Here is a 26,669-nt window from a genome sequence, read left to right as displayed (position 1 = left end):
ACTCCCCTCCCCTCCCCTCCGGGCTGCTGAGGCCAGTGCTAAATCTTAGGCAGCTGTGTTTGTCCTTGGGGTCATGTATTTGCATCACTCTCTTTTCGCATCCTGATTTTCTACCTTGTTGCTAATTTTCTCTTCCTTCCTTGCGTAAGTTCTTGCTGTAAGCTACTCCCTTCTGGAACTTGAGGTGAGGCAGCCAAACAAGATAAACCCTGAAAAGACAAAGCCCCCAACAAAGACATCTCTTGGGGTAACATCTTTATACAATAAATTACCTCCTGTGGAGAGTGATTCTGTTTTTCCACCAAACCTTGTGCAAAAATTAGAAATACTGGGGTTTTACCCCTCTCCTTAAATCTTTGCCCAAATAGCAAAAATACAATCAGGATAATTACTTTTTTCAGACAATCTAATCACAAAATTTTTTCTCTCCAAAAACCAAACACATCAGAGGTATCTTATGTTTAGGTTCAAACCACATAACATGAATTGACTCTACAGTTCTGTGACTTCTCCTTCTAGACGTGTTTACTACTGTCGTTTCCAATCCCTCATCGCTTATCAGCAGTTTGGATTCCAGCCAGGGAATCAGAAGGTATTATTAGACCTTCCAATGTTCAGCTCACCATCCACAAGACTGTTTCTCCTGTCTGTGGCCTGCTACTTAGCTGTGCTGTGATTTCTTCCTTCCCCAGGACAATTAAGAAACGGTTTCAGTTTCATGAGGAGCGAGGGCTTCAGGAAGAGTCGTCCCACAGGGCCCCTGGAAATGGAACCTGAAATAGCAGGACGAACACAGAAGAGTTAGGAGCAAAACGAATATTCTGCTTCCAGCAAGTCAGCTCTCTTAGTTACACGCAGAGGAAAATCCAGATTCTCACAAAAAAGTCCTTATACATTTTGGTACGCAGTTCTTGGATCTAGTTTCTGACAACTCCAAACGCAGACACTTCAGTGTGGGCTGGTCCCCGTCACCAAGGGAATCTGGGAAAGCAACTGCCTAGAATTTAGGTGCTATAAAGAACTTTATTTTAAGGAGGAAGGGGGGGCACGATTGTGAAGCGTACTTGATGACTGCTTTGCCAAACTCATAATTGAAATTGTTAGACTTACAAATCTACATACTACATTAAAGCAGCATTCACAGGTACTAAGGACAAGAGAGAAAGAACCTCCTGCACCAGGCAGACCACAGGGCTTTAACTGAATGTAAGGCCTCTTGAACCATCCATTGGAATTCACGAAAGTAAGAAAAAAGAGAAAGAGCGAACAAAGAGGAGGGAGAAAAAAAGAAGAAAAACCAATGATTTCTGCTTCCTTCAAGGGAAAACACTTAGGACGGGGGAAAAGCCCAACTAATTTTAATGTATTTTTTTAAGTGAAGCAGAGTTGATTTACAATGTTGTGTTAGTTTCTGGTGTACAGCACAGTGATTCAGTTATATAGTTTTTCTTTTTCATTATGGGTGATTACAAGTTATTGAATACAGTTCCCTGTGCTACAGAGTGGGACCTTGTTATTTCTAGTGTATTCTGAATAAGAAAACTGAACACAATTAAAAATGAAAAAACATTCGGTCACATTATTTATTCGTGATAAAGCACAAATCATGGCGGCCTAAGTCCTGAAATACTCTGTGCTCTCAGTGGAGCGCCATGAACGGACGTTCCCGACCAAATGGCATCTCTGATCCTTTTCTTACGTGGGCATTTCAGCATATAACGTAGAAGGAGGGCTGAAATCTGAGCAGCAATGCTGTAACGAAATTCCTTTCATGCCCGCGTTTATGTGACCCAGTTTCTCAGTACTTCCATCTTTAAATATCAAGAACTAAGAACTACAATTGATACTGAAAAGGTGAAATTTAGCTTGGCCAGTAAAAATCCGCCCTGCCATCTCTCAGAGTGGAGTTAGAGACACAGATGCGGCCAGCTGCAAAGCTAATGACAAACAAGATTTTTTTTCCCCCAAGACAAGCTGCAAAGTATCGTAACAACTTCCTTCTTTGGGTGACCACTGCTTTTTTACTTACTGAGGAATTCTATTCTGTGTGAAATCACACACTATCAGGTACTTCACTGTTTGAAGTGACTGCGGTAAAGAATGAAACATCCCCTGGGCCTGGAGAGCTTTAGTCACTTTGCCACCAAGAAGCAGCCTTCCTTCCAGCCCAGGTGCAAAGCTCCAGGTAAGGAGTTTCTGGGCCCAGTGTCCCACATCTACCTTCAAGCTGTAGTTTCCAAAGACACGGGACCCTGCGACCACCACCTGCCCACCAGACCAGATCCAACCCCCTCCACACACACACACAGCCCTGCTGGTTGCTGAGTCTATTAAATACTTCATTTAAATTTCACCTAAACTTAACCTTCCTTCAAAGTCCCATAACAGCTCCATCTTTTCCTTTGTTTGGGGCCACTCCCTGTGGTTCCACTAGGATGGGTACGGCTCCTCACTGCGGTAAATCAGGAAGTCTGATCTTCTCGGAATACAGGTCTGTTTTGGGTGACCCTAGGCAGATTGGGCGACAACGCCAAGAACTCGGTCTCCTTCTAACAGTAAGTAATACTCAGCCATGGATATATGGATTCAAAAAACTCATACCCCATGCAGCTGTTAAGAGATGTACTTCCTATCAAGTTTGACTTTTATGGAATTATTAATCAAAATGTATCCGCTGCTAGGTGCTACAGATTACTGCAGTGATAATTCCATCTAGAAGAATTTTTCAATGCAACAATGTTTAAGTTTTAAGGAAACTGAAAATAACTAAATAATTCATATATTTTGCCATAGAGGTACATAATAGGAGAGTCAACCGAAGACTTTCAAGCATAAGAATGTATGAGTATAAATTTCTGTGGTGGAAGCAGAATGGGGACGCAAGTTCAAAGAGAAAAAGAAAAAACTGTGAGGGTTCTAACTGTTGAAAGGGGCTTGTATATTTATTTTGAAACGGGTCACGGTGGGGACCGAGTAGCTGTGACCTTCAGATTTGACAGGATACACCTCAACCAGGATAACGGCATTCTCACGTTTAAACGTCGGTATTTTATTTCCAATACACTTGGAATCAGAGCTTTTTCAATGATTTTGATAGATTTTAGACGTCGAGTTTAAAAATATAAAAGGGGGACATGAAGCAAAGTGCTGGCTGCCTCTGTCCTGGCAGCCGGTGTCTATGCCCTTCCTCCTCGCGGTGCAGGACAACCGAGAGCACTGTGTTTCTTCCAGAATACGTGCATGCCGCTTTCACTGGTTAATGGAATTACCCAATTTAATTAAAAGCTAGGTAATAAAACGACAAAAATATAGCTATTAAAAGAGGGTTATTTCTAGGAAAATGAGCTGAGTGCTTTGGAAGGACATAGCAAGTTATTAAAAATAATTCTGTTAAAACTAGGTGTAGGTGGAAAGACGGGGGGGCTGCTTCAGGAGTTTCTTTTCGTTATGTTCTTTCTCCACTTAAAAAAAAAACAACCAAAAAACAGAAAAATATCAAAACCAGAAGTGTGTTTCCCAAGGTTTCCTGATGATAAGAATCACTTGGGTCACTTGTTAATGATATGAAAAAACAGTCCTCTTGCCCTGGAAATTCTGACTCAGGAAGTCCAGACAGGTGCCCTGGGATCTGATTTTCTTGGCTGACTGTTTTGTTTTATAAAATAAGGGCTGGGGTGGCTCTTGTCTTCAGGGAAATTTGGGGAACGTAAGGAGGATTATAAGTATGATTTATGCAAGAAAGGTGAGCCCTGATCAGCAGATTTCTACGCAGAGAAAAGGCCTTTAGCGCTATCACAAAAAAAAAGCAAATGAATACATGTTTATGCCTTAAATGAAAATGAAAATGAAATATTGAAGACATATGTCTTTTTTTTTTTTTAATTCTTGCTTTAAATGGCTTTTTTGGTTAACAGACCACTAGGTCCCTTTGCCTGGACTCACAGGGCCCCTACGCCCACCCTGATAACCCAGCAGGCAGAGCACCGGACTCCCTACCAAATGGGGCCAACTGGGAATCAAAAGAAGTAACCCCATCACACTCTTGACAAGTGAACACATAAATAAAACAATCTGTAAAACCACCTTCTAGCTAAGAATTCCTTACACTTCCAAACTCCACCTGCAGTGAGCTCTCTTTGGGGGCACCTCCCCCACATAAACATGTCACTTCCCTTACTGACCACCTCTTCTGGGACACTCCCCCTCCCGCCCTCCCTCCCCTCACCTCCTGGCTGTCCCTTCAGACCTCAGGGCTGCCTTTGCTCCAGGTGGTCCTGGTGTCTGGAGAGCTCTTATTAGCCCAGATACACTCTTTAGTTAACTCCGTCAGCTTCTCCAAGTCTTCTCAAATCTCTTCTTAGTGAGGCTCAACCCAACTCCCCACTAAGTCCTGCAACCCATCTGCACCGCCAACTCTACCTTCGCTTTTTCCCACGGCCTGAATCCCACTTCTCACGCACCACAGAATTTATTAGAATGATTGATTGTTTACTGTTTGCCCCCACCACTAGAATGACATCTTTACATGGTAGATTTTTGTTTTATTTACTAATACATCCTATACTGAGCACCGAGAACAGTGGTACATGGTAGGTACTAAGAAACATTTGTGGACTTCAACTAAATTCCACAGCTCAGAGAAATTCAAAGATGAACAACCTGGTGGTCACAGGGCCTGGAAGGCCTGCATATCGGCCTCTCAAGGAGCACAAATCCCGTTTCTGCCTGAACAAATGCACAGATCCTGACATGCCAACGACCCCTGGGGCTGAGTAGCAGTCAGAACCTTGAAGCCTAAATCCAAAAATTCCTAGTGTAACGGTTTTTCAGAAATCATCCAAGACAACCAGCAGGGGTGGGGAAAATGACAATAAACAAAACCAGAACCAGTTAACGCCTGAAAATACTAATACTTCAATGGGAGGCAAATTTTATGACTTGGTCTCTAAATGAGAACTGGGGCAAAGAATCCAGACAACTTGTGCAAGGTTGAAGGGGTCTTGTGAGATCCAAGTTTAAAATGGAGGCCACATTCCTGCTACCAATTTAGGTAATAGAGAAAATCAGGTTAAAAGGAAATGCTCATTCCAATTTTCATTTTTCTTATTAAACCAGAGCAGGGCTTGGCAATTTTTTTTTTTCTGTAAAGGTCCAGAGAGTAAATATTTTGGTCTTTGCAGACCAGTCTCTGCTGCAGCTCCTCACTTCTGTTGTTTAAGTGCAGAAGCAGCCACAGACAAGACAGGAACACACGGCCATGGCTGGGTTCCAATAAAACTTTATTTACAAAATCAGATGGTGGGGGATCTTGGCCTACAGGCAGTAGTCTGCTGACCCCTGACCTAGACCAAAGTTCAGCCAACATCTGGTACGTACGAGATGTGAGAAACCTGCTCCTGTTAAGCTGCGTATTTAGACAAGCGCCCCCCCATCACTCTAGGCTCGGTTCCCCACCTGGAAAACTGAGCAGGACGAGAAGATGATTGCCCCCGTCTCCTCTAAATGTCAGCTGTGACGACTCCTTAGATAAAAGCATCCCGGCTCCACTGGGCAGTTACACAAAGCTGGGAAGATTCCCAGACTTAGTGGTACAGAGAGCCCCAGCTCCCAGAGAAGCCCGCCAACACCCAGCCTCAGGGTTCCTGTGTTCTGTGCTGTTCCGTGGGTAGCTTGTCCCATCTGATCGAAGTCTTTAACTAGCTAGTGGCCTGCTTGTCTGAACAGAGACACCGCAGGTTTTCAGGGTGTGAAGCTGAAGACTCCTGGCTGAAGAAGGGCAGCCGCTGAGGCACGTCTGTGGCTTTAGGAGGCCCAGCTCACGCAGTAATACCATTAGATGCCAAGAGTCTCTTCTTCACTTGCAAGGAAAACCGCCCAGCTCAGTTTCCTTTCACATGAAGATATCCAGTCCCTGCTGGTCTGTCCTGGGCGTGAGAGGTAGAGGCCAACTTGTATCTTGGGTTGTGGAAACACTCAAGGTTTATTTTCTTCTTTTTCCCTATCTGCATCTTCTTGCTTTTCTACATGATGATTTGTTTTAATTCTGTACACTTGCTAGAGAGGAGCTGGAGATCAAATGACTGAAAAGAAGCCACAAGAGAAGGAGAATGGGACTGGGGGTGGAGCTCATTTCCAGCTTCAGGACGTCTGCCCCGTCCCACCCTGGGGCACTCTGGTGCTCCTTCAAGCGGACGAGGGGCTTGGGTTACCTGGCGGTGACATTCCTTTTGATGATGCTGCTAGTCCAGGTGCTAATGTACATGCCACAATGTATCTTAGTGGGTAAGTTAGAAGACAATAGTTTTTTTTAATAGAACAACTTTACTGAGATATAATTCACATACAATCCATTCATTTAAAAGGTATTCTTTCTCTTACTGATTTGTTTTCGTACCACTTTCAAAAATTAGTTGACTAAAAACAGAAAGTTTATTTTCTGGACTCTCAGTTCTATTCCACTAATCTCTGTATGTCTGTCCTTAGGCCAGTATCAGTCTGTCTTAATAACAGAAACTCTGTACTAAGTTCTGAAACTGGGCAGTGTGAGTTCTCCATTCTTCTTTCTGTTTTGGCTATTCCGGGCCCCTGGCATTTCCGTATGAATTTTTAGGATCACCTTGTCAATTTCAGCAGAGAAGCCAGCTGCAGCTCTAACGGAGACCAGGTGAATCTCAGCCAACCTGAGGAGTGCTGCCATCTTAATAACATTAAGTCGTCCGATCCACGAACATGGGTGTCCTTCTGTATCCTGAGGTCGTCTGTTTTGTTCAGCAACATTCTGTTGCTTTCAGAGTGTAAGTCTTAACTTTTAGAAGGCAGTTTTTTAAAACGCGTCTCCCGTGGTCCCACCACTTAAAACACAGATGAAGAACTAATGTCTGAGGACATAGGCTGTAGTGGATCAAAAAGACCTGGAGGCATCCAAGATGAAAACCAGCCCACCCCCGGACGAGGATCACATGAAAGTGCGTTTCCACACAGTCTGGGACACAGTTTTTTCCTCGTGAGGACTTAGAGCGTCAGTTCCCTTCCTGGCTGCACATAAGAATTACTGAGGAAGCTTATAAATCATGAGGCCCAGGCCCCGCCTCACCCCGATTACACTGGAATCTCCTGGGTGGTACAAGTCAGCAGAATTTTTAAAATGTGTATGTAGCTGAGGTAAAATGACAGTGAAGTTTTATATTTTAGTTATTCATATTTATTTATTAGTTAGTTATAGTCTGCCTGATTCTGGAAAGGAATGAAGCAGACTGGTAAGAATATACAAACTACATTAAAAGTGAAGACAGAAAAGCAGGGGTGAAAAAAAAGAAAGCAAAACAAAGGTGAAGATGTAAAATGGAACCTCAGAATGAGACTGCAAACGGACACCACGATGACCTACACTCTCCGCACAAACTTGGGGAATGAGGTCAGGATCACAGCACGGCCAAGGGTACAGACATCCTAGGTCACGAGAGCAAAGAGCCCCACGATGAGAACAGTGGGCAAGGAAGTGCCACATGGGTACCTCTGCACCGATGAGCTGAGTACTTGGCTGACCTGCGACTAAATGCATTACTACACCTAGCTTATAAATACAAACAAAAGCCAAGTCCAAAGAATCAAAGACGAACTTTCAAAATATAAAAAACAAAAGCCCTACAGCCAACTCCTCATAAAAAGTCACAGCTACCTTAGTCTACAGTTAATATTTTGTTTTCTTCCATCGAAACAACTACAGGCCCAATAAGAAAACATCGACTCTGTGTTTTTGAATTAGAACAGTGGGTAAATCTGTTTGGGTGGCCGTGTCCAAACCTGCTCAGTTCCGTCCATCTCCCACCTCAGGAGTCCCTGTACCTGAATCTGTTGGTGGCTGGGGTGGTTTCCATGTTAAACTCGGCCACGGGCACGCCCCGGGCAGACACCTGGGGGGCGAACAGGGCGGCAGGATAGACCACAGAGGAAGTTCCCACCTACAAAGCAAACAGACAGAATGGACAAGTGACCACACTATGCAGGAGAAACAGTTTTTCAGAAAACCTTACATGAACTCAGGCCGGTTTGTGGTTGCAGATGTGAGGAAAGCTAAGCTGGGCGGGATAGATGGAGAATGTCCGAGGGACAGAGGGGAAGGTAGGAGGCGTCCTTTTGGCTGATCCCTGGAATTCGGAGAGAGTATGTGATTTGAAAAGGGGAGGTGGTGGGGAGGGTACAGCTCAGTGGTACAGCAGATGCTCAGCATGCACAAAGTCCTGGGTTCAACCTCCAGTACCACCATGAAATACTTACATACATGCATGCATGCGTGCATACATGCATGCATACATACATACCAACTTAATTATTTCCCCCACAAAAAATTTAAAAATTAAAAAAAAAGAGAGAAGGGGAGCTGAGCATCTGGAGAGAGGGCAAAGAAATGACTTGATCGTCACCCAAAGAGGGTTAGTTTTATTTTTGTTTCTGCTCTTTGAAGCATGCAAATAACCCATGTTCCTTTTAAGTTAGAAAAGTCGAAGAAAAAACCATATACATGTCATTTATAATCCTACTTCCCCAAGATTTCACTGTGCACATTTTGATGAATATGCTTTCAGGTTTTTCTTTATGAATATGTATTTATAAACATTCTTTACAAGAACGGGGAGACCAGAACAAGTTTTACAAGCCAGCTTTCCTCGCTTAACCATCTATCAAGTGCACAGAGACCAGACTCAACGCTGGGGTGCACTCAAGAAATACAGGCTGAATGAACACGCATCCGCGAGACAGTGCCTCTGCTTTTAAAGATGTGTGAAGGAAAACCTGAAAGCGTGCCCTCTGTCCCACTGACTCCACTTCCAGGAAACCCGTCCTAAGGAAATAACCTGAAGAGTTATGTCTAAGGACACTCATCAGGGCGTTGTCTAAAATATATCAGAATCTGAAACAGCCTGAATGTCCAACAGTGGAGGATTGGGTAACTATATCATTTTATATCCACGCAGCCGTTAAAAGACACCGTGGATTTGGACATACTGACAAGAAATATGCCGAGTGAACTGCTATGTGAATGAAGTAGTCTTAAAAACAGAACATACAGCATGAACCCGTTTTTGAAAGTGAATATGTGCACATGTGCATGAGAAAAGGTCTAGACCGGGGTGGGCAAGCTTTGTGTAAAGGGCCAGATAGTAAATGTTCAGGTTGCAGGCCATTCAATGTCTGTCACAAATAGTCGACTCTGCCATTGTAGTGTGACCACAGCCACCGGGCCAATAAAACTGTATTCACCAGATAATGTAAATTATCACAGTTTATCGCCACTGGTCTGGAAGAAAATACACCAAAATGCTAAGAGTGACTATTTCTGGATGGTGTAATTATTGGTGATATCAAATTTCCTCTTTATAAATTCATACTTTCTTGTATTTTCTCAAATATAATAATAAGTATGTATTACTTTCAAAATCAAAACCAGTAACACATTCTTTTCATTAACTTTTTTCCAGAGGGAAAGGCTTTGAGAAGCCTAAGGCATGGTTTTACATAGTTTCATATTTTAAGGACATACCTTTTCTTCTTTATTTTTTATTTTTTTCACTTTTTTAAAATTCAAGTATAGTCAGTTACAATGTGTCAATTTCTGGTGTACAGCACAATGTCTCAGTCATGCATATACATGCACATATTTGTTTTCATATCCTTTTCCATTAAAGGTTATTACAAGATATTGAATATAGTTCCCTGTGCTGTACAGAAGAAATTTGTTTTTTCTTTAAGATCATATCTTATTCACTGTTTCTTAATTTTTCTGTAAAGCATTACCATAACTCTTCACACACACCTTAAGAGAAGGAAAGAAGGAAGGGAGGGAAGGAGGGTAAGAAGGAAGAAGGAGGAGGAGGGAGGGAGGAAACAAGAAAACCCGCCCCAGGCCTGGTGTTTCAGAGCATCCTGGGGACCAGGAAGGGTGTGACCTACCACTAGACACAAGTCACAAAAGGCCAGCTCTCTATCAACCGCCTCCAGGATGGCAGGGTCCAGGTTTTCTCCAAACCACACGACGTGAGGTCGCAGCAGGGCCCCGCATCCTGCCTCTTCACACCTGTAAGAGTGTCATCCTCAAGCTGACCCCAGGACCCGCTCCACCAGAGGGTCAGCCCAGGTGGACCAGGGGAAAGCCAGGGCCACCTCAAACCCGGTCTGTCCAGATAGGCCACTCTGAGCCCTCACAGCCCCCCACCCCCTCCCTCCCAGCCCACGGGAGCTTGTCCTGAAGATGAAGTACTAATTTTACTCATTTATAAAGTACTTATTTCGTCCGGATGCACTGGGCTGACCTGTTGGTGAATGCACTTCAGCCAACCTTGACATTCTCTTTCTAAACAGCTTCCTCTTTCCCAGTTACCTTATCACACGCGTCGGCAAGACTGTGCTCACAGTCACCCAGGCCCAGGAGGAGTACTGGACTCAGGCTTGCCTCCAACACGCCAACAACCCACTGATTTCATCAGTGACCTCCTTTCATTTTCTCTCCGATTCACCTCTCTCTTGCCCATTTATAGCCAAATTCTCCAGTGTCAGTTACTAAAAATCTCTCATCTTTTGCTCACTACTACCACTAGGCCATCTTGTATATACCTTCTAAAATCATCTCCCCAAACATCATTGTCATCATATTAATCTCCTAAAGACTTTTTTAGATTGAAACTTTAGCATTTACTAATGAGGGAAGAGGGTATAGCTTGCTTAGCATGCAAAAGGTCCTGGGTTCAGTCCCCAGTACCTCCACTAAATAAATAAATAAGTAAACAAACAAACAAACAAACAAACCCACCTCCCCTCCTAAAATCTAGTAATGAAAACCCTTATTAAAAAAAGTTCCTGTGGTTAAGTAAACCAGTGAAATAACCACTCTTTGGAGAGTAACAATGTAATTCCGCATAGTCAATGCTCTGAGAAGTCCTGCAGTAAAGCAAACATACTTTAATTTTGTTTAATCTGGTGTTCCCGTATTTATTTGAGCACATGACATCTTTTTCCCAAGTAATCCCTATCAACATCACATGGGTCTAATGCTAAATGAAACACTTTTGGAAGTACTGTTTTAATATCTAGTTTTGACAAATGGACATAGAAATCTTTCCAAGGTTTCTTGTTGTTAAATCTACAAAAATTCTGTTTGGTCCTATAACTTCACCTTCGCAAGACCTCTCACTGCCTGCATGGCCTGGGTGATAGCACTGACGAGGACGAGGAGGAGGAAGAGGACAGCAGTTAGGACGCCAGGCTCTACGCTTCACAGACACCAGGTTAGGTTAGCATCTGCAGCATGAATCTTTCCAGACCCCAAAGATCCCGCCTTAACGCACAGCAAAAAGGGACGGGACAGAAGCGGTTCTCTCAAGCCTGGTTTGGTTCCTCATTCATCCTTTTTCCCTTGGCCTCACAGGTCAGGGCTGGTTTCTGCCTTTGCATGTTTAAGAGGCATCTCACCAAATGAACTTAGATTTCTGACTCCTAATGTTCTTTTTCTGCAATCTGGAACACCCGATACAGATCAAAGCTTTTTTACCCACCGGGGAAGTTCCTTAACTGGGATTCTGGCATCCTGAGTTTCAGGGTCTGGAGCACTGAGGTAAATGATATTAGAAGAGAAAGAATGTCACTGGTGTAATAGAAGAACAAAGGAATAAGATAACCCAATAAGACTACATGCCTCGCAGTCTATGGTACAAAATTTCTAATTAAAACACGCTGACTTAGAAGGGCACTCAGAGGACGGACACCAAACAATTAATCACGAGCGGGTCTGCCTCCAGAGAGGGAATCTGTGTGTGGGGAGGGAGTGGGGCAGCTGGTGTGCCAAGGGGGAGTTTCACAATTACACTGTACATGTCGTCATAATTTGAATGATCTGCAGTGGCAAGATATTACTAAATTACTTGTAATAATTTATACTGATTTAAAATGGCCAGGTAGAATTTTTCTCAATGTTCTGAGTCTACTCTTAATTTTTTTCTCTAATTATAATAATAGTAAATGTTCATCATAGAAATGTTGGAAAGTTCAGAAAGATACAAAGAAGACATCAAGATTACCTATAACCCTACCACTCCTGCTAATGTTCTATTGTATTTTCTTCTAGACTTCTATCTATACATAGATACATCAACGTGTGTGTGTGTGTGTGTGTGTGTGTGTGTGTGTGTGTGTGTGTGTAAACACAAACTTGGGATCATACTGTATAGAGTTAGATTCCTTGGTACTCAACATTGTAAATTATGAGCAAAATATTTATCATCTAGCGGTACTGTATCTAGTCTTACTTCTCATAATTATGGGAATCTTAATGTTCAGCTTCTTCACATTTATATTCAACTTAAAAGAGAAAACGATATATGCTTATTCTGTAGTGCAGTCTAGTTACCCTTTTCCTGATAAAGCTGGACAAATTGGACTCTTGTAATTCTCGGCCACAACTCCACAAGAGGTACATCGAGTTTTAAATAAACTACCTGAAAAACACAAGTTAAAGAAGAGCAGAATTTAATACAATCAAGAGCAATCATCTCTGTGTCTAAAAGAGTACAAAATAATTCAGTTTTTGTGTTCACTTCAACAAACGGGCCCACCCAGCTATCAGGGGAAATATAAAGGTATGCAGTGCTATTGAACCAGCCAAGAACGTCTGCCCTCCTGGGCTCCGTAATTAGGCAGGAAGAGAGGAGGATGAAATAATTCCCTACATGACTAAGGAGCGCTCTAATTACCTTGATGTTCAGGTGGAACTGAGATGGCCACTAGGACAGAAGAAGCCAATCTAAGCCCAAGGGCAGGATCTACTAAGTATATGATGGATCAAGGGTCAATAGCTTGGGATATATTTTTACAAAATCTTAATTTTGATTTAACAAAGCTTAAATCTTTTCTACAAAAGCAGCTCAATAAATAATCAACTAATAAGTGACAAAAAAAATTGTAGAAACGAGCGATGACTCTAGTTGGGCTTAACCAATACGTGGTGACCTCAGTTCACTAAATATTCACCAGGTGTCCAGGGTTGAGCACGTCACTTGCTGCAATGGACACATGTTGCTCCGTCCTGTCCCACATGCCTTCTGTGGGGACCATCTCCATCCCTCCTCTATCCCACGCCAAGCTGATGGAGCTGTCAATCACACCCCCAGACACCAGCTTGGGCACAAGGTCCAGACTGGTCCAGCTGTAGCCCCTACCCACCCTGGCAGTAGTGTCTGGTCAGAAGGGAGATATGTGACCCAAGCAAGGCCATCTAGAGACTTATTTTCTGAGGAGACAGCTAAACCAGAGGGAGCCTGGGCCACCAGATGCCACCTTTGCTGGCGCTGGTGTGCGGCGGCAGGTCTACTGCTGAGAGGTTAACTCAGAGGAAACAGAGTGCAGGAAGAAGAAGGCGAGAGTCAGAGAGAGGAAGAAAGGGACCCTGCCAATGCCATCTGCTCCAGTTTTGTGAGCCGATATGCCTATTTTGTTAGGTTTATACGCCGTCTTTCCCCACTTTAGCATCTCTGGAATCCAGACGTGTCCTCCAACTCTTCCTGGGCGACAGGAACACTTGCACCTACACAGACTTGTCGAGGAGGGTGATGAGGATGGAGATGTGCGGTGACTTGGTGGATATCCTCAGTGGCCTGGTGGACAGAGGCAATGTCCAGGGGAGATTTCAGCCAGTAAACCCCTGAAGGGCCATTTGAGGAAGGAAATGAATCCTGGTTGTTGACTGGAACCCTCCCAGCCCAATAGAAAATGTGCAGAATGAGTGTCAGCAGCAGCTGGGAAGAGGGCCCGGTGGTCACAGGGGGGCCTGCGGTCAGGACACTCCTTCCCGACGCCCAGGATGGCACAGCCCATGGTGCTGTGTGGGGCGCAGTCACTGATGCCTCCGAGTCCCTCAGAAGCCCTCCTGAAGAGCTGAACAGTGAGGAAGGCCTAAACCACTTTATTCCACCCACATTTTGTTTTTTATCTGCACGAGAGTGACATCGTTTCTAAAATCCGTGTCTAAGTAAGCTGTAACAAGCCCATTCTGTGAGCACAAAGTAACAATTCTAAGGGATAATAAGATGTCATCGTTTAGGCGCAGATTAGCTTTCACACTGAAAATGTGCTGCATCTTAAAACTGATGACATCTTCAGTTTGATGAAAAGAGGGCCTTTCTTTTAGTTTTATTTAAATTAGAAGAGAGTTCTCACCACTTGCAACCCAAGGTAAGTCTCAACTAGTGTGCGTATATTACCGTACTTAATCCTTAAAACAACCCAACAAGATAGGTTTATCATTTCATACATTTTATACATGGCAAGTAACATGGCTGTCATTCTGACACTGCAGAGACAGGAAGCACCACATGGAAAGCGGCCCAGACCCAGAAGAAGAAGGTGCCAGAAAGACACAGGGTTAGTAGTTGCTGGGACACAAAACAGAGACAGGACCCAAGTGACAGCCCTCAGCTTCCATCAGCAGGCTGGTCACAAGCCTGGACAAAAATGGGCAACATCACTGCACACACACAAAACAAGCAACATTCCCCACTGGGTCTCTGCTTCTGGAAATTCCATGATTTGAAATGCATTCCTTGGGGCTGAACTTTTGTAGGCTCTTAAATGACCTTGGGAAGAAATCCCTTCGCGCCCATTTATTCTCTTGTAGGAATGAACTTATGAGATTTAGGAGGGAAAGCAAAAGAGGGGAGAGGATTAAGAGGATAAGACGGAAGAGGAGGGTGTCGTCAAGGGCAGAGAAGGGAAGCCCTGAGATGTCACAGACCTGGCGGGCTCGCCACAGCAAAGGTCACTGAACTGGCAGCTCCCTCAAGCCTCCAGGGCTGAGCAGAAGCCCAGGCTCAGCAGAGAATGACAGTCAGGGACACAGGGAGAGTAAATGGATTCCCCAGGGATGCCAAGTCTTCCCAGGCGAAATCCTGCTAAAGTCACAGCTGTTCAATGGCCCAAACCTCCCGCTTCCCCTGGGCCCTGCAGGGAGGGGAGCACGTGGCAGTGCAGACCTGGTTCCTCCAGTGTAACCTGTGGTCCAGACATCTGGGTCTTGTCAAGATGCAGCTCTGACTCCATGAGTCCAGCTGGGACATGTGTTTTCAGGTCTTGGTCCTCCCTGCCCCCCAACTGCCTCCGCCAAGGGAAACCGGGGGCCCCTTACCATGGATTTCCAGAAGGTTCTTGGTGCCAGCCTTGCGGTGCAGCTCATCAATGTTCTGAGTGATGACCACGACCCGCCGGCCCTGCCCGTGCAGCCGGGCCTCACATTCGGCGATGGCGAGGTGGCCGGCGTTGGGCTCCTTGCTCAGCACCACCTCCCGCCGGTAGTGGTAGAACTCCCACACCTGGGACGGGTTTCGGGCAAAGGCCTGAGGGGTGGCCAGGTCCTGGGGGTGAGAGAGGAGGTGGGGGTCAGGGAGCTCTGATGCTCAAGAAGCCGAGTGGCGGGGGTGTGGAACCTGGAGGTGACAGCCAAACGCGGAGGCCCCCTGCGCTCTAGGCAGGCAGCTCTGGGAGGTGCCAGCGAGAACACGTCCCCTGTAGGTTCACGCAGTGTGGCCGACACGGGACTGGGGCCTGGACAGCAGCCTGTGTCCCAATCCTGGGACTTAAAGGCACCTGGGAGAAATCGGTTTTAATTTCCCCAGTGACAAGGCGGGGAGACTGCAGCCTGTCCCGTCTTCCACTCAGGTAAGTCACAGACATGACATAGAGTAATACGTGGGAAGGTAACGGAGGCTGGAATCTGCTTTTCCATGGAGCTCCATGCATGAAGTCAATCTCACTTATCCAGGACAAAAAGGAAGACGCAAAATGCCCAACTCAGGTACCATGGCCACAGCTGAAAAACTCAGTTTTCACAACTGTAATTATAGCTACACACACACACAACTACACATATAAAAAACAGAATATATATTATAGTAACAGAACATATATATTTTAAGTACAAGACCTTTTCTGGGACAGAGAGATCTCATCTACGGCGAAAGCACAGGGTGGCTGGTGAAGGGAGCCTTTAGCAAAGACCTAAATAATCCAGACGCTGATTGCGCTGGGGGGTGGTAGTATGCATTTTATTCTACTATAAAGGTCACCCTTCGACCTGGTAGTAATGTCAGCCTTCAACTGGGGAGTGGATCACCTGTGTACGTCAGCCCTTCCTCCCTCCCTTCCCACCCTCCGCTCAGAACCCAAGAGGCCTGAAGCGTACCTTAAAATTGGTTAATTTTATTGCATGTATATTATACCCCAATAAAAACTGAATTTAAAAAACTCCACGCCCCTAGAGAACTTCCATCTTAACAGTCTTCGTGTAAAGTTTTGAGCATCAAGGCCTAAGCCTTTAGCAATTCAACACTGGTTTTCATATGATAAATTCGTAGATTAAAACTGTGTAATTCTTAATTTCAGTATCTATAGAAAAGCAATGAATTATGCTAAGCAAGGTTTTCCTGATCCCACTTAACTACTGGAAGAAATCTGCCACCTGAATAAGCACAATCTATACATACCTGCAAAGACAGGACAGAGGCTGCTTTGCTTACATCTGGATCTTAATCGGGTGGACCCTGTGTTGGTGCCAAAGAGAACCGGACCAAGGGGTCATCATAAATTTCAAAACGTTCCCCTCTGAGTTTAGGCTTAGGTATGGGCTCTGAGTCAGACTCTGTTATGGCTTCATTCAGAAGAGCCTCTTAAAGTTCTGGACGCACTACTAACCTGAGCTTGCCATCTCCGCCAGTAACCTCCCGCTCCTCTGAAAGTCGGAATCCCACTCTCAGCACTCACACCGGCTCCTGAAATGATGGCTATGTGCTTGGCTTTTGCAAAAATCTTCCGAAAGTCTGCCATATCTAAAGAGAGAATAAAACCTGGATCAATCCAGTGTACTGTTTGGATGTTTACACCCCGAATCAACTGCCTGTATTTTGAAACTTGATCTTCTGTGAAATTATGCTTTAAGTTACCCAAATAAAAATCATACCCACACCATGAAGACGCTACCCATGCAGCCTGGTGTGTGAGTGTACAGTGTCTTAAGAAAGAAGGAGGGGCTTGGGGCACACAGCGCTGGCTTTGAGTCCCATTCCGCCTCCCATCCCACCTCCCACAAGTGATATTTTATGCAAATGATGGATCCCCTGCCCTCCTGGATTTCCCTGGCTGTGTGAGGTACTCAGTGCCTTCCCTGGAGCAGAGCTGCTATGAGGAATAAAAAAGGCTAATGGACGGGCACATATCTTCCTTCTTAAAAATAAAAACAAGCTTGTGTGTGTGTGAGGGCTGACGTGGGGCCCACTGGACCCTAGAGTCCTCCCTTCCTCCCCAAATTCACTTCGCTTTGAGGATCTTGTTAATTGCAGCTTCCCTCAGCATCACTACCAAGGTGAGGCTGAGGGTCCCTCCCCTGTGAGCAAATGCGCTGTCCCCATCTGGACACATGATCTTCTCTGCTACGGCTCAAGTAAGAGCTGGACTTTTCAACAAGGTGTCCCCAGAGACTTCTGGTAACAGAAGGGAACTGAACACAGAGAGTAACATGATAGCAGACACTCGTGGTCATGGCCTGTGGCTTGCCCTCCAGGACTGACAGCCTCATCCTGCACCTCCAGGCATCCTCCCACCCGATCTCAGACCCACAGGGGCAGCAGCCTTCCTTTAGTGATGCTCACTACACCCCTCACACGAACCACAATGTGGACTTTGCCCCAGAAGCAAACATCCTCATCCCAGGATAAGGACAAGGAGCCAGACTTGGACCTGCCATTGTTTCTCCTGGGCAGCAAAGGTTAGATGAGGGCACAGCACACAGCAGAGATTAGGTGACAGCACCCCCTCTCTCCCAGGCACTGCGCTCTATAAATGCTGGGACCCCGGCAGGCCAGGCCTAAGCGGTTTGGAGCCAAGCATAAGCTGTGGGAGAAGAGACTCCCTCTTCTGCCTCCATCCCTCTTCTGCCCCGACCCAGAGAAGCGAGTGTGGGCCAGCACTGCCTGTGGCCAGCCTGGGCCACTGGAGCAGGGTCTGCCCGGGGAACAGACATCTTCTAGGACTAACACACTGAAGGTTTGAGCAAAAGTGGAAGCAAGTTCCTTGGCTGATGGACCAGGCTTTCTGGTCTCCCCAGGAGGCAATGGCAACCAAGGCTAATTAACCCTTGGACTCAATGAGCATCCCTGAGACATGGAACCAGTGATGGAGGAAAGGACGGAAGAGAACGGGATGGGGGCTCAGAGACAAGAGCTGAACATTAAAGGCAATGTGACTCCACTTTGTACCCCACAAGGGGAAGTTGGATCTTACTGGTTTCTCATACTTGACAGCGCCCTCTAGGCAGGGATGGGACTTCCTCACCCTCGTTAAACCCAGAGCTGCTTTTATGGCCATCCCAGGACAGAGAATCTCAAAAAAGAGTCAACCCCTCCTCCCCTTCCCTTCCTCTCTGACTACTGGGAAGAATAAACAAAGAATAAAAGCAGACCCTCAGACACAAAGAAGCAGAGCTCCAGCCCTCTCCCCCCAGCCTTCCTGGAGCTCTGGGACCATGTTTTCAGCAACATCAACTCAAAGGAATGAAGGTGGTTCAGGCACACTGTTCTCTTCGGCTGTAACCAGCTCAACTATCTGCCAGCCACACCAGCACTCTGCCTAAATGCGCATCCCTGTCAGAGAGAGACTGTGTGAAGAAGGTCCTCTAAAGCTGTCCAACCAGGAAGAATTCAGAAAAAGAAACCCAGTCTGTGTGGATTAGCATTTGGAATCTGATCTTATCTCCTGGAAGAACAAGCTGCTTAAGAAGAAAATGTACCCGTACTTTTCTAGGAACCATGTCTATGACTCCTGGTTTCACACCCTTCCAACGTCCTTAAGGACTTCAAAGTTCATCCATGAAACTTTCCCCAGCCCTAAAGGTCTTTTTCCACCTCAAACGTAAACCCTGTCATCCTACCAACTAACCGATTCCTGGGTCAGAGTTAACGTGTAGGTTTTCATCAGGCAGAGATACAGATCATTTCTGCCCAGTTAGAAAATTTAACCCCATGTTATCCCATAGGAAAATCACTAGCTTTCTTGCCCTGCAGAGAGGTGAGGGGTTTAAAATATAAATCACGTGCAAAAAGCTTAAATGCAAACATTCTGGAAGAAGTGACAGAATGTCTTAAATGGAGTGAACATGGCTATTGAGAGAGAATTCTGACGCTGTCCTGGAAAGGACTTCCCTAAGGAGAAGAGGACAGACCGACTTTCTCTAACATCCTGCCCCGCACACACTTCAATACAGACGGTCCCTCTGAAAGTGCAGGGACTTTCAGGCACTTCAGCTTTCACTGGAGATGAGATGGCAGGCTACTAGAAAGACCTACCTGAGCTTGGACGAGCCATTGTTAGGCAAATCTTGGTTTGTTTGGAGGCTGGAGACTTCAACCCACAATACAGCTGGGAAAATAATCTGCTCGGGACAATCTGGAAAGGTGGCATCAGGTTTTCTGTGTAGCACTAATTCTTGAGATGCGCTTTAGAAAAATCACAAAGAGAAACAATCAGAAAATGCTAGTATTTCTACAAATATACATATACACATATACATACACATGTATACACAGAGATATATATTACACACACACATATATATACACACACAAATGTAAGAATGCCTTTAACAAAAATCTTTAGTAATAATCTTCACGGTGTTCATCCCCTAAATAAGCTGTTTTGATTTGTGTGCTCCTCGGCACCCGGAGCAGTGGTTCAGAGTGGTCCCCAGGCCAGCAGCAGCAGCAGCCTCTGAGATCTTGTTAGAAATGCAAAGCCACGGGCTCCATCCCAGACCCACTGAATCAGCAACTTTGTCGGGGGTGGGAGTGGGGCACATCTGTCTCCAGGTGATTCTAACGAATGCCCAAATTTGAGAACCACTGCCTTAGAGGCTTGGGAAAGAGTCAGCTGTGAGAATTCATTTGAAAAACAGGTTCTAGTGCTTTTAAAAAGGTATGAAAACCACTGGCCTCTCAACTTTCAGTCAAAATACTACTTCTGTGTGACTGTAAGTTCTGAGAATTGAACTAGGCAGGGAAGATATGTACTATGACAACAAATAGGATCAAGGTGACATCGTGTCAAAGAAACATGTGAGTCTCAAAGCACATTGTAAATCTTTGTCTGTCCCTGAGGAATTTTATAAAAGACAGACACACACAGAGAAAGGCATAATTTGGATCCATGACATCAAAAGGGTAACTGACAAAAGGGTAACTGACTTCTATCTAGTAAGTCAAATTTGGGGGACAACTCAGAATTAAAGGTCTGCATATACAAGAAAAAGAGAAAAATAACACATTTTCCAAAACTTTACAATCCCTTTGGAGGAAAACCTATCAAAATTACAAATGCATTTCCCCTTTGACCTAGCAATCCCAAGTCTGGACATTTTTACAGCCGTGAGACTTGCACACATCCAAAATGACACATCTCCAGGGTTGTTCTTTAGACCACTGTGATTAACAGCAAGAGACTAGAAACAACCTACACGTCCATCCAAAGGGGATAAGTTCAATAAACAACAGCACACTCACACCATGCAACATGGCTGCTATAAAAAAAGATTCTACTTATATGACATTCTGGAATAGGCATAACTGTGGGGACAGAAAACATATCAGTGGTTGCCAGAGCAGGGAGGAGTGAACACACACAGGGGTAGGGGGACCTGGGGGAGTGATGGGATTGTCCCACATCTTGATTGTGCTGGTGGTTACACGACAGTGTTGTCACAACCCACAGACCTCTACACTAAAAAAGCATTCATTTTACTGCTTTTATATAACTTATTATATAAGTTATAAAATAGTTTAAAAATAATGGGCATAGAGTTTCAGTCTTTTTACAAGATAAAAAGAGTTCTGGAGATTAGATGCACAACAATGTGAATGTACTTAACACAACAGAACTGTGCCCTTAATGATAGTTAAGATGGTAAATTTTATGTTATGTGTATTTTACTACAATTAAAAAAACAAGGGGGGAGGGTATAGCTCAGTGGTAGAATGCATGCTTAGCATGCAGGAGGTCCTGGGTTCAATCTCTAGTACCTCCATTAAAATAAATCAATCAATAAAGAAAACTAATTACCTATCCTCCCCAAAAAGAAAAATTAAAAAAAAATTATTTTAACATTTTAAGAAAACAACTCAAATGAACAAAGTCTAATTAAATATAATTTGCTGGTTCACAGTATTTATAAGCAAAGAGCTGGCTGGCTTCAGAAGTGAATGTTGGTCTATCAGCAGAGCAGAGGATACTCAGAGAGGTTAAAAATAAATGTCTAGCAGGGAGGGTATAGCTCAGTTGTAGAGCGCATGCCCAGCATGCATGAGGTCCTGGGTTCAATCCCCAGTACCTTCAATAAAAATAAATAAATAAACCTAATTACCTCCCCCCAAAAAACAAAAGAAAACATGTCTGGAAGATGAGGCTCAAAAATCTGAGTTCCAAATCAGATTGTTTAATTCCATAAATCACTCCAATGTTCAGATTTCACAGGTTTAAGAAAAAAAAAAAAAACAGAATAAAGATGTTCCTTCTTATCTGATAGAGATTCCCCAGAATGGGGCAAAAAGTCGGGTGCAAATAGCATTTTGTAAGAGAAAGGGAGGGGGGATATACGTTATACCATAGTACTTATTTGCATTTGCATTTTTTAAAAACAGAGGAATTCCCAAGATATTAGTAACAAGAATTGGGGTGAGAAACAGGACGTATGGAGACAAGAGTGAAAGCAAGGGTTATCGATACACGTGTTCACTTGCTATTTGCATTATCAGTGCTCGCCAGGGAAAGCCCACGGACATGCCTGCAGTCTGGAAAGGAGAGAAGTTCGCAGTGAGGAGCTGCAGGCATCTCAACTGTTAGAAAGGGGTTATTATGGGATGTGGGCTTGTGCTGGGTAAGGTCAGGGAGGGTTCACGGAAGGAGGCTTTCATCTGGAATGGATGCTGTCAGAAAACAGGATCCTTTGCTTGGATATTTCAGTGAATGAGATGTAGGAGGAAGGAGTGAAGTGAGGCTTGAGCCAGGATTGGTCAAGAGGCAGCAGGCCCTTCTATTAGCCAGGATAGGAGGATGTTTTGTCATTTACGTGGTTAAGACAAAGTTCTTATTTATGTCTGCGTTCAGACCTAATTATGTAGTTGTCTTATTTTTGTCCTGCCTCCCTGTGATCATGGGGTAGGTAGCCTTGTTGGTGTTCTGTGAAATTATTTATATTCAACAGGCCTATCAAATAGCACCAGGCCAAAAGACGGAAGCAAACCAAATGCTTATCAACTTACAAATGGATAAACAAATTGTGGCTCATCCATACAATGAAATACTATTCAGCCTTAAAAAGAATAAAACCGGTCGTACCTGCAGCAACATGGATGCATTTTCAGTCTTACACGATAGTAACATCACAGTGGAAAAAATCTGGCAGGTACTTAATCAAGTGACCAAAGTTAACACCACCAGTAGTAAGACATACTGACTTCATCTACCTCCTGATATGATGCAATGAGAAGAGCAAAACATCACCTGGGTGGTATTTTTCCCCAGAAATGCATTAGGTCAGACAAACCCCAATTGAGGGGGCATTCTGCAGCCAAAGTGGCCACCAGTCCTCTTCAAAAACGTTCCTAAGGTTATGAAAGATACACTTGTTCCCATTTGCAGACTAAGGAGACATGACAACTAAATGCAGTGCGGGACCCTGCGCTGGATTCGAGACACGAAAACGGACCTTAGCGGCAGAATTTGAATGAAGTTAGCGAGTTAGTTAAGGGTACCGTATCAATGTAAATGTGCTAGTTTAGGTGATCTCAATGTAAATGTGCTAGTTTAGATGATCGTACCCTAGTCAGGTAAGACGGTAACCTTAGGGGAAATGGTGCTGCTACATAGTATATGGGAACTCTGTGTACTGTGTTGGCAACATTTCTCTAAACTTAAAATTATCGCAAATACAAAGATGCTTTCTTTTGGAAAAAAGAAAAGCATTATGCTAAGCGAAGGAACCCGGACACAAAAGGCTACTTACTATATAAGACCATTTACACATTCCGAAAGGGCACAACAGAAATCACCTTCGTAGTTTCCAGGGACTGCGGGGGCGGGGGAGGGGAGGCAGGGGGAGCCAGGGAAAATTCTGTATTTTGTGGTGGTTTTTCAAAACTCACAGACTTTATAATAAAAAGGGTGAATCTTATAGTGTGTAACTTACATTTCAATGAACTTCATTTAAAAACAAGAAGCAAGCGTGTCAACAAATCTTCCTTGCAACTGGTCTCTAATATAATCAAGAGGAGTGGCCTCCCCTTCCTCTCACATCTCACACCTACAGCCCGACTGCTCACAAATCCTCACGGCTGCAGCGTTCAACTACATTCCCGAAGCCGGCCGCGCCCCCGGCCTAGGCCACCCGCATCTGCCACTCAGGCTGCTGCAGTGCCCGGGGTGACTCGACTCAAAGGGGACGCCCTGCTCCGAGCCCCCCGGGGCTCCCCTTCCAGCGGCCTACCAGGCTCACCGGCTCCGGCCTGACTTTCCAACCTCGTTTCCAGCAGCTGCCCCCGCGCTGTGCGGGGAAGACACCTGGCCTCCGGCTTCCGCCACCGGAAGCCCCGGGGGGTCCTCCCCCTCGCAGTCCCACCCCTCGCGCCCTCTTCCCCATCTCGCACCCCCTCCCCCACCTCGCACCCCCCTCCCCCTCGAGCCCTCTTCCCCACCTCACGCCCCCTCCACCTCACGCCCCCTCCCCACATCGCGCTCCCCTCCCCCTCGCACTCCCTCCCCACCTCGCCACCGTCGCGGACCGGGAAAGCGGGGACGCGGACGTGCCGCGCATGCGCGCCGCGGCCGGGCTGGCTGGCTCCGCCCCCGCCTCCCAGAGCCCCTGGTCACCCTCGGCGGGTGTAGGCGTGCTCATCTCCCTTCCAGGGAGCCCGGGAAGGCCGTGGAGACCCGGGTCTGGGCCCGGCGCAGACACACATGCAGGAGGCCCGAACGGCGGCGGAGGCGGCGGCGGCGGCGGCGGCGGCGGCGGCGGGACGAGCAGGCCAGGGGTGGAGCGGCTCGGCCCACCTGCCCGGGCTGCAGTGGCCCCTGCTGGAGACCCACACCGGGCCGGGCTCCTGAGCCCTAGACCCCGTTCCCTGGGCCTGTGGATCATCCAACAAGATTGTTTCTTTGCTTGTCTTTCTTGAGTAGGACGGCTGGGCGGCGGAAGGGGGCAGGATCCTGCTTCGTCTTTGTGCACTTCCCAGACTTCTCGTGAATGACGATCTGCCAAATTATTGATGGTTGTTTTTGTTGCGTCCAATAAGTATAAAATTAACATGTAAGAAAGCCCATTCTTTCGTGTTAAATACTTGGGGTTGGAGGAGGGGAGGAGGGGAACTTTTTCTTAAATAATTACTGCTACTTTAAAATTTCTTGATCGTTGAAATTCTAACGTGATTTGAGAAGCTGTACAAGTATAGGCAGAGTTGTTTTCCTGTTTACATTTTTTGAGTTTGTTTTGGGGGGGAATTGATAGGCTTCTAATTACTGTTTACTTCGTTGTTACATTGCAGTAAAAAGTTTTAAAACCACACACACAAAACTCCTAAGGTGGGAGAATTCCCCGTGCATGGGAGTGGGGTGCAGATGGTAAGCAGTCAAAATAAGGACACGTACACGTGACAGTAAGCACCATCTCTTTCAAGTGTCGCCTTAAATTGGCCTCTTTTGGTCTAGAAATGCTTCCCATTCCAGTAGCACAACTACACATTTTCCAGAACCCTCAGATGGTTGACAAGGTATCCATCCACTTGCCTGTCCATCTTTCCTTCCACATGCTCCACTACGGTTTCCAGAGAGACCCTTACACGCTCCAAACGTGTTGGCATTTAAACACAGCTTTGCTTTCTACCTTCTTGGTCAAAAGAGGCCAGTGGCAATGAGGAGACCCCGGACTGTCTGACACATAAAGACAGCTTTGGATCACAATAGTTACAGAACAGCCACAGGGAAAGAAGTGGAAGGCAAATTTACAAGTGTCCACCTACTCTGATGTCTTTGCCCTTTGGCAAAAACTTTGTGGTGGAAAAGGGCTCTCCTCCTTCACTTAAATTTCACGGAGCATCAAGATGGCACCTAAGTGGTTCATTTCCACGATGGCGACTGACTCTTACACTTCTCTTATGCTATCTGTATATTATTACAGGAGAGATTTTTTATAGTGCTTTATAGGTCCTAAGTGCTTTCAAATCATTAATAAGTCATTCTTCCCTGAATTTTCAGATCAATGGTAACATCTTCCGTTTTAAGTGCAGCCACCTGGACGTAGAGGTTAAGTGACTGACCCAAGGTCAAGGGGTGAGGCACTGTCACACCTGGGATTGTATAATTCAATAGAAAAAGAAGAATCCAACACCACATCATTCATTGGAAGAAGGCTGCACTTGACCCAGGCCACTTTAAAAGTCAAAGGGAAGAGAAAGATGAATTGCGTGCTGAGCTGGTTTGCTTCAAAGCTTGCTTTGGGGAGTACAGACCAGGGAAGGGTCAATTAGCTTGCTGTGACAGGACGTCTAAATCAATCCAGTTCGGCGCCTTAACCACAGACACTAAAACTGTCACTTGAGATGTCTCTCTGTGTTTTTATACATTCACACTCATGTTCTAAAAATGACCTTCTGAGAGATTAATGGAAGAGATGATTTAGACCCAGGGTCACTAAAATTGATATTAAAAAGAAGGAATTTTAGCTTAATGTAGGAAGTCATTTCTTAAACACGATTGATAGCTAATATTCTCTTACCCTTTTCTTAATAGTAGGGTCAGTTTAAAATATATTTGGCAAAAAGTGCTATACTTTTTTTTGTAGGACTCTCCAACAAGGAAACGTTAAAAGCACTGAAAGGGATCTGTGGGCGTTGCCAAGCAAAATCAATGGTTGCTGTCTTGGGCTTTAGTCAGAAGGGTGCCTGTCCTCCAATTTCCCTTCCTACGTTCCTCAGAGAGCCTGCAGAAAAGCTCTAGAAGAGAATTCAAACTCGGTTTCCTTGGCCTTCTAAAGATCCCTATAATTAAGCAATAATGATTTAATGAGAGAATCTAAGAAAATGAATCATTCTTCAGTCTCAGTAGAAAAAGCTTCAGCCTAAACTGACTTCTCTGTTCACTCTTGGATTCTCTCCTCTTGGCGCCAACAAATTTTCCAAGCTCTGCACTGTCAGCTGTTTATTTGTGTGGTGGCAGGAAGCAGTATTTCTAGAGAAGGCAAGTATATGGTTGTTTGACCCAGAGCAGGGGTGACTGAAGGACATAGATGTCTCTGTCTCAACTTGGAGACTATGTTTCAAGAGGACCAGGAGCTCCTAGAAGTAAAAGAAAGACACAGAGATGATCCAAAGGGTTAAAAAAAAAAAAAAAGTTGTTAGCTTATTTAACTTGGAGAAAGGAAGCTTGAGAATAGTTCTGATTATTTTAAATAACTTTAATCAAGAAATGTCTGAGAGCCCACCATGCCCAGGGCCGGTGCTACCCAGGAGGAATCACGGCCTGGAGAACAATGCCTCGCTGTTCTGTCTCTGCTGAGAACAGGACAAAGGAAACGGATCTGCATGGCAGAAGAAGCATTT

At 45.1% G+C, this 26,669-nt stretch overlaps 1 protein-coding gene across 6 annotated transcripts; it reads right to left on the bottom strand.

The window, feature by feature from the left end:
• Positions 1-238: 238 nt before the first annotated feature.
• On the bottom strand, positions 239-23,930 carry SIRT5 (sirtuin 5). Of its 6 annotated transcripts, none has more exons than XM_031435176.2 (9): positions 23,841-23,929; positions 19,377-19,526; positions 16,732-16,865; positions 15,170-15,395; positions 12,401-12,488; positions 11,550-11,603; positions 9,952-10,075; positions 7,846-7,961; positions 239-773 (listed from the first exon to the last, which is right to left on the bottom strand). In XM_031435176.2, the coding sequence occupies exons 2-9, from the start codon at positions 19,489-19,491 to the stop codon at positions 698-700; spliced, it is 933 nt and encodes a 310-aa protein (XP_031291036.1). In that variant the 5' UTR covers positions 19,492-19,526; positions 23,841-23,929; the 3' UTR covers positions 239-697. The 6 variants fall into 6 exon arrangements, with proteins under 6 accessions (XP_031291036.1, XP_010978385.2, XP_031291037.1 ...); XM_010980083.3 differs by lacking the exon at positions 23,841-23,929 and adding an exon at positions 23,564-23,707; XM_031435177.2 differs by lacking the exon at positions 23,841-23,929 and adding an exon at positions 23,573-23,650.
• Between the last annotated feature and the right edge of the window lie 2,739 nt (positions 23,931-26,669).

The sequence above is a fragment of the Camelus dromedarius genome, chromosome 19 (assembly GCF_036321535.1).
Source record: "Camelus dromedarius isolate mCamDro1 chromosome 19, mCamDro1.pat, whole genome shotgun sequence".
Taxonomy (NCBI): Eukaryota; Metazoa; Chordata; class Mammalia; order Artiodactyla; family Camelidae; genus Camelus; species Camelus dromedarius.
The sequence above is the reverse complement of the archived record's forward strand: the minus strand, read 5'-3'. Positions and strand labels throughout refer to the sequence as shown.

Excerpts from the sequence above, each read along its gene's own strand:
- SIRT5 (XM_031435176.2), bottom strand. The coding sequence starts at position 19,491 with ATGCCACCTTTCCAGATTGTCCCGAGCAGATTATTTTCCCAGCTGTAT. Across the intron at positions 16,866-19,376 it reads AATGGCTCGTCCAAGCTCAG|ATATGGCAGACTTTCGGAAG; the intron begins GTAGGTCTTTCT and ends TTCTCTCTTTAG. Across the intron at positions 11,604-12,400 it reads CCAGCTTTATCAGGAAAAGG|TGCTCCAGACCCTGAAACTC; the intron begins GTAACTAGACTG and ends CATTTACCTCAG.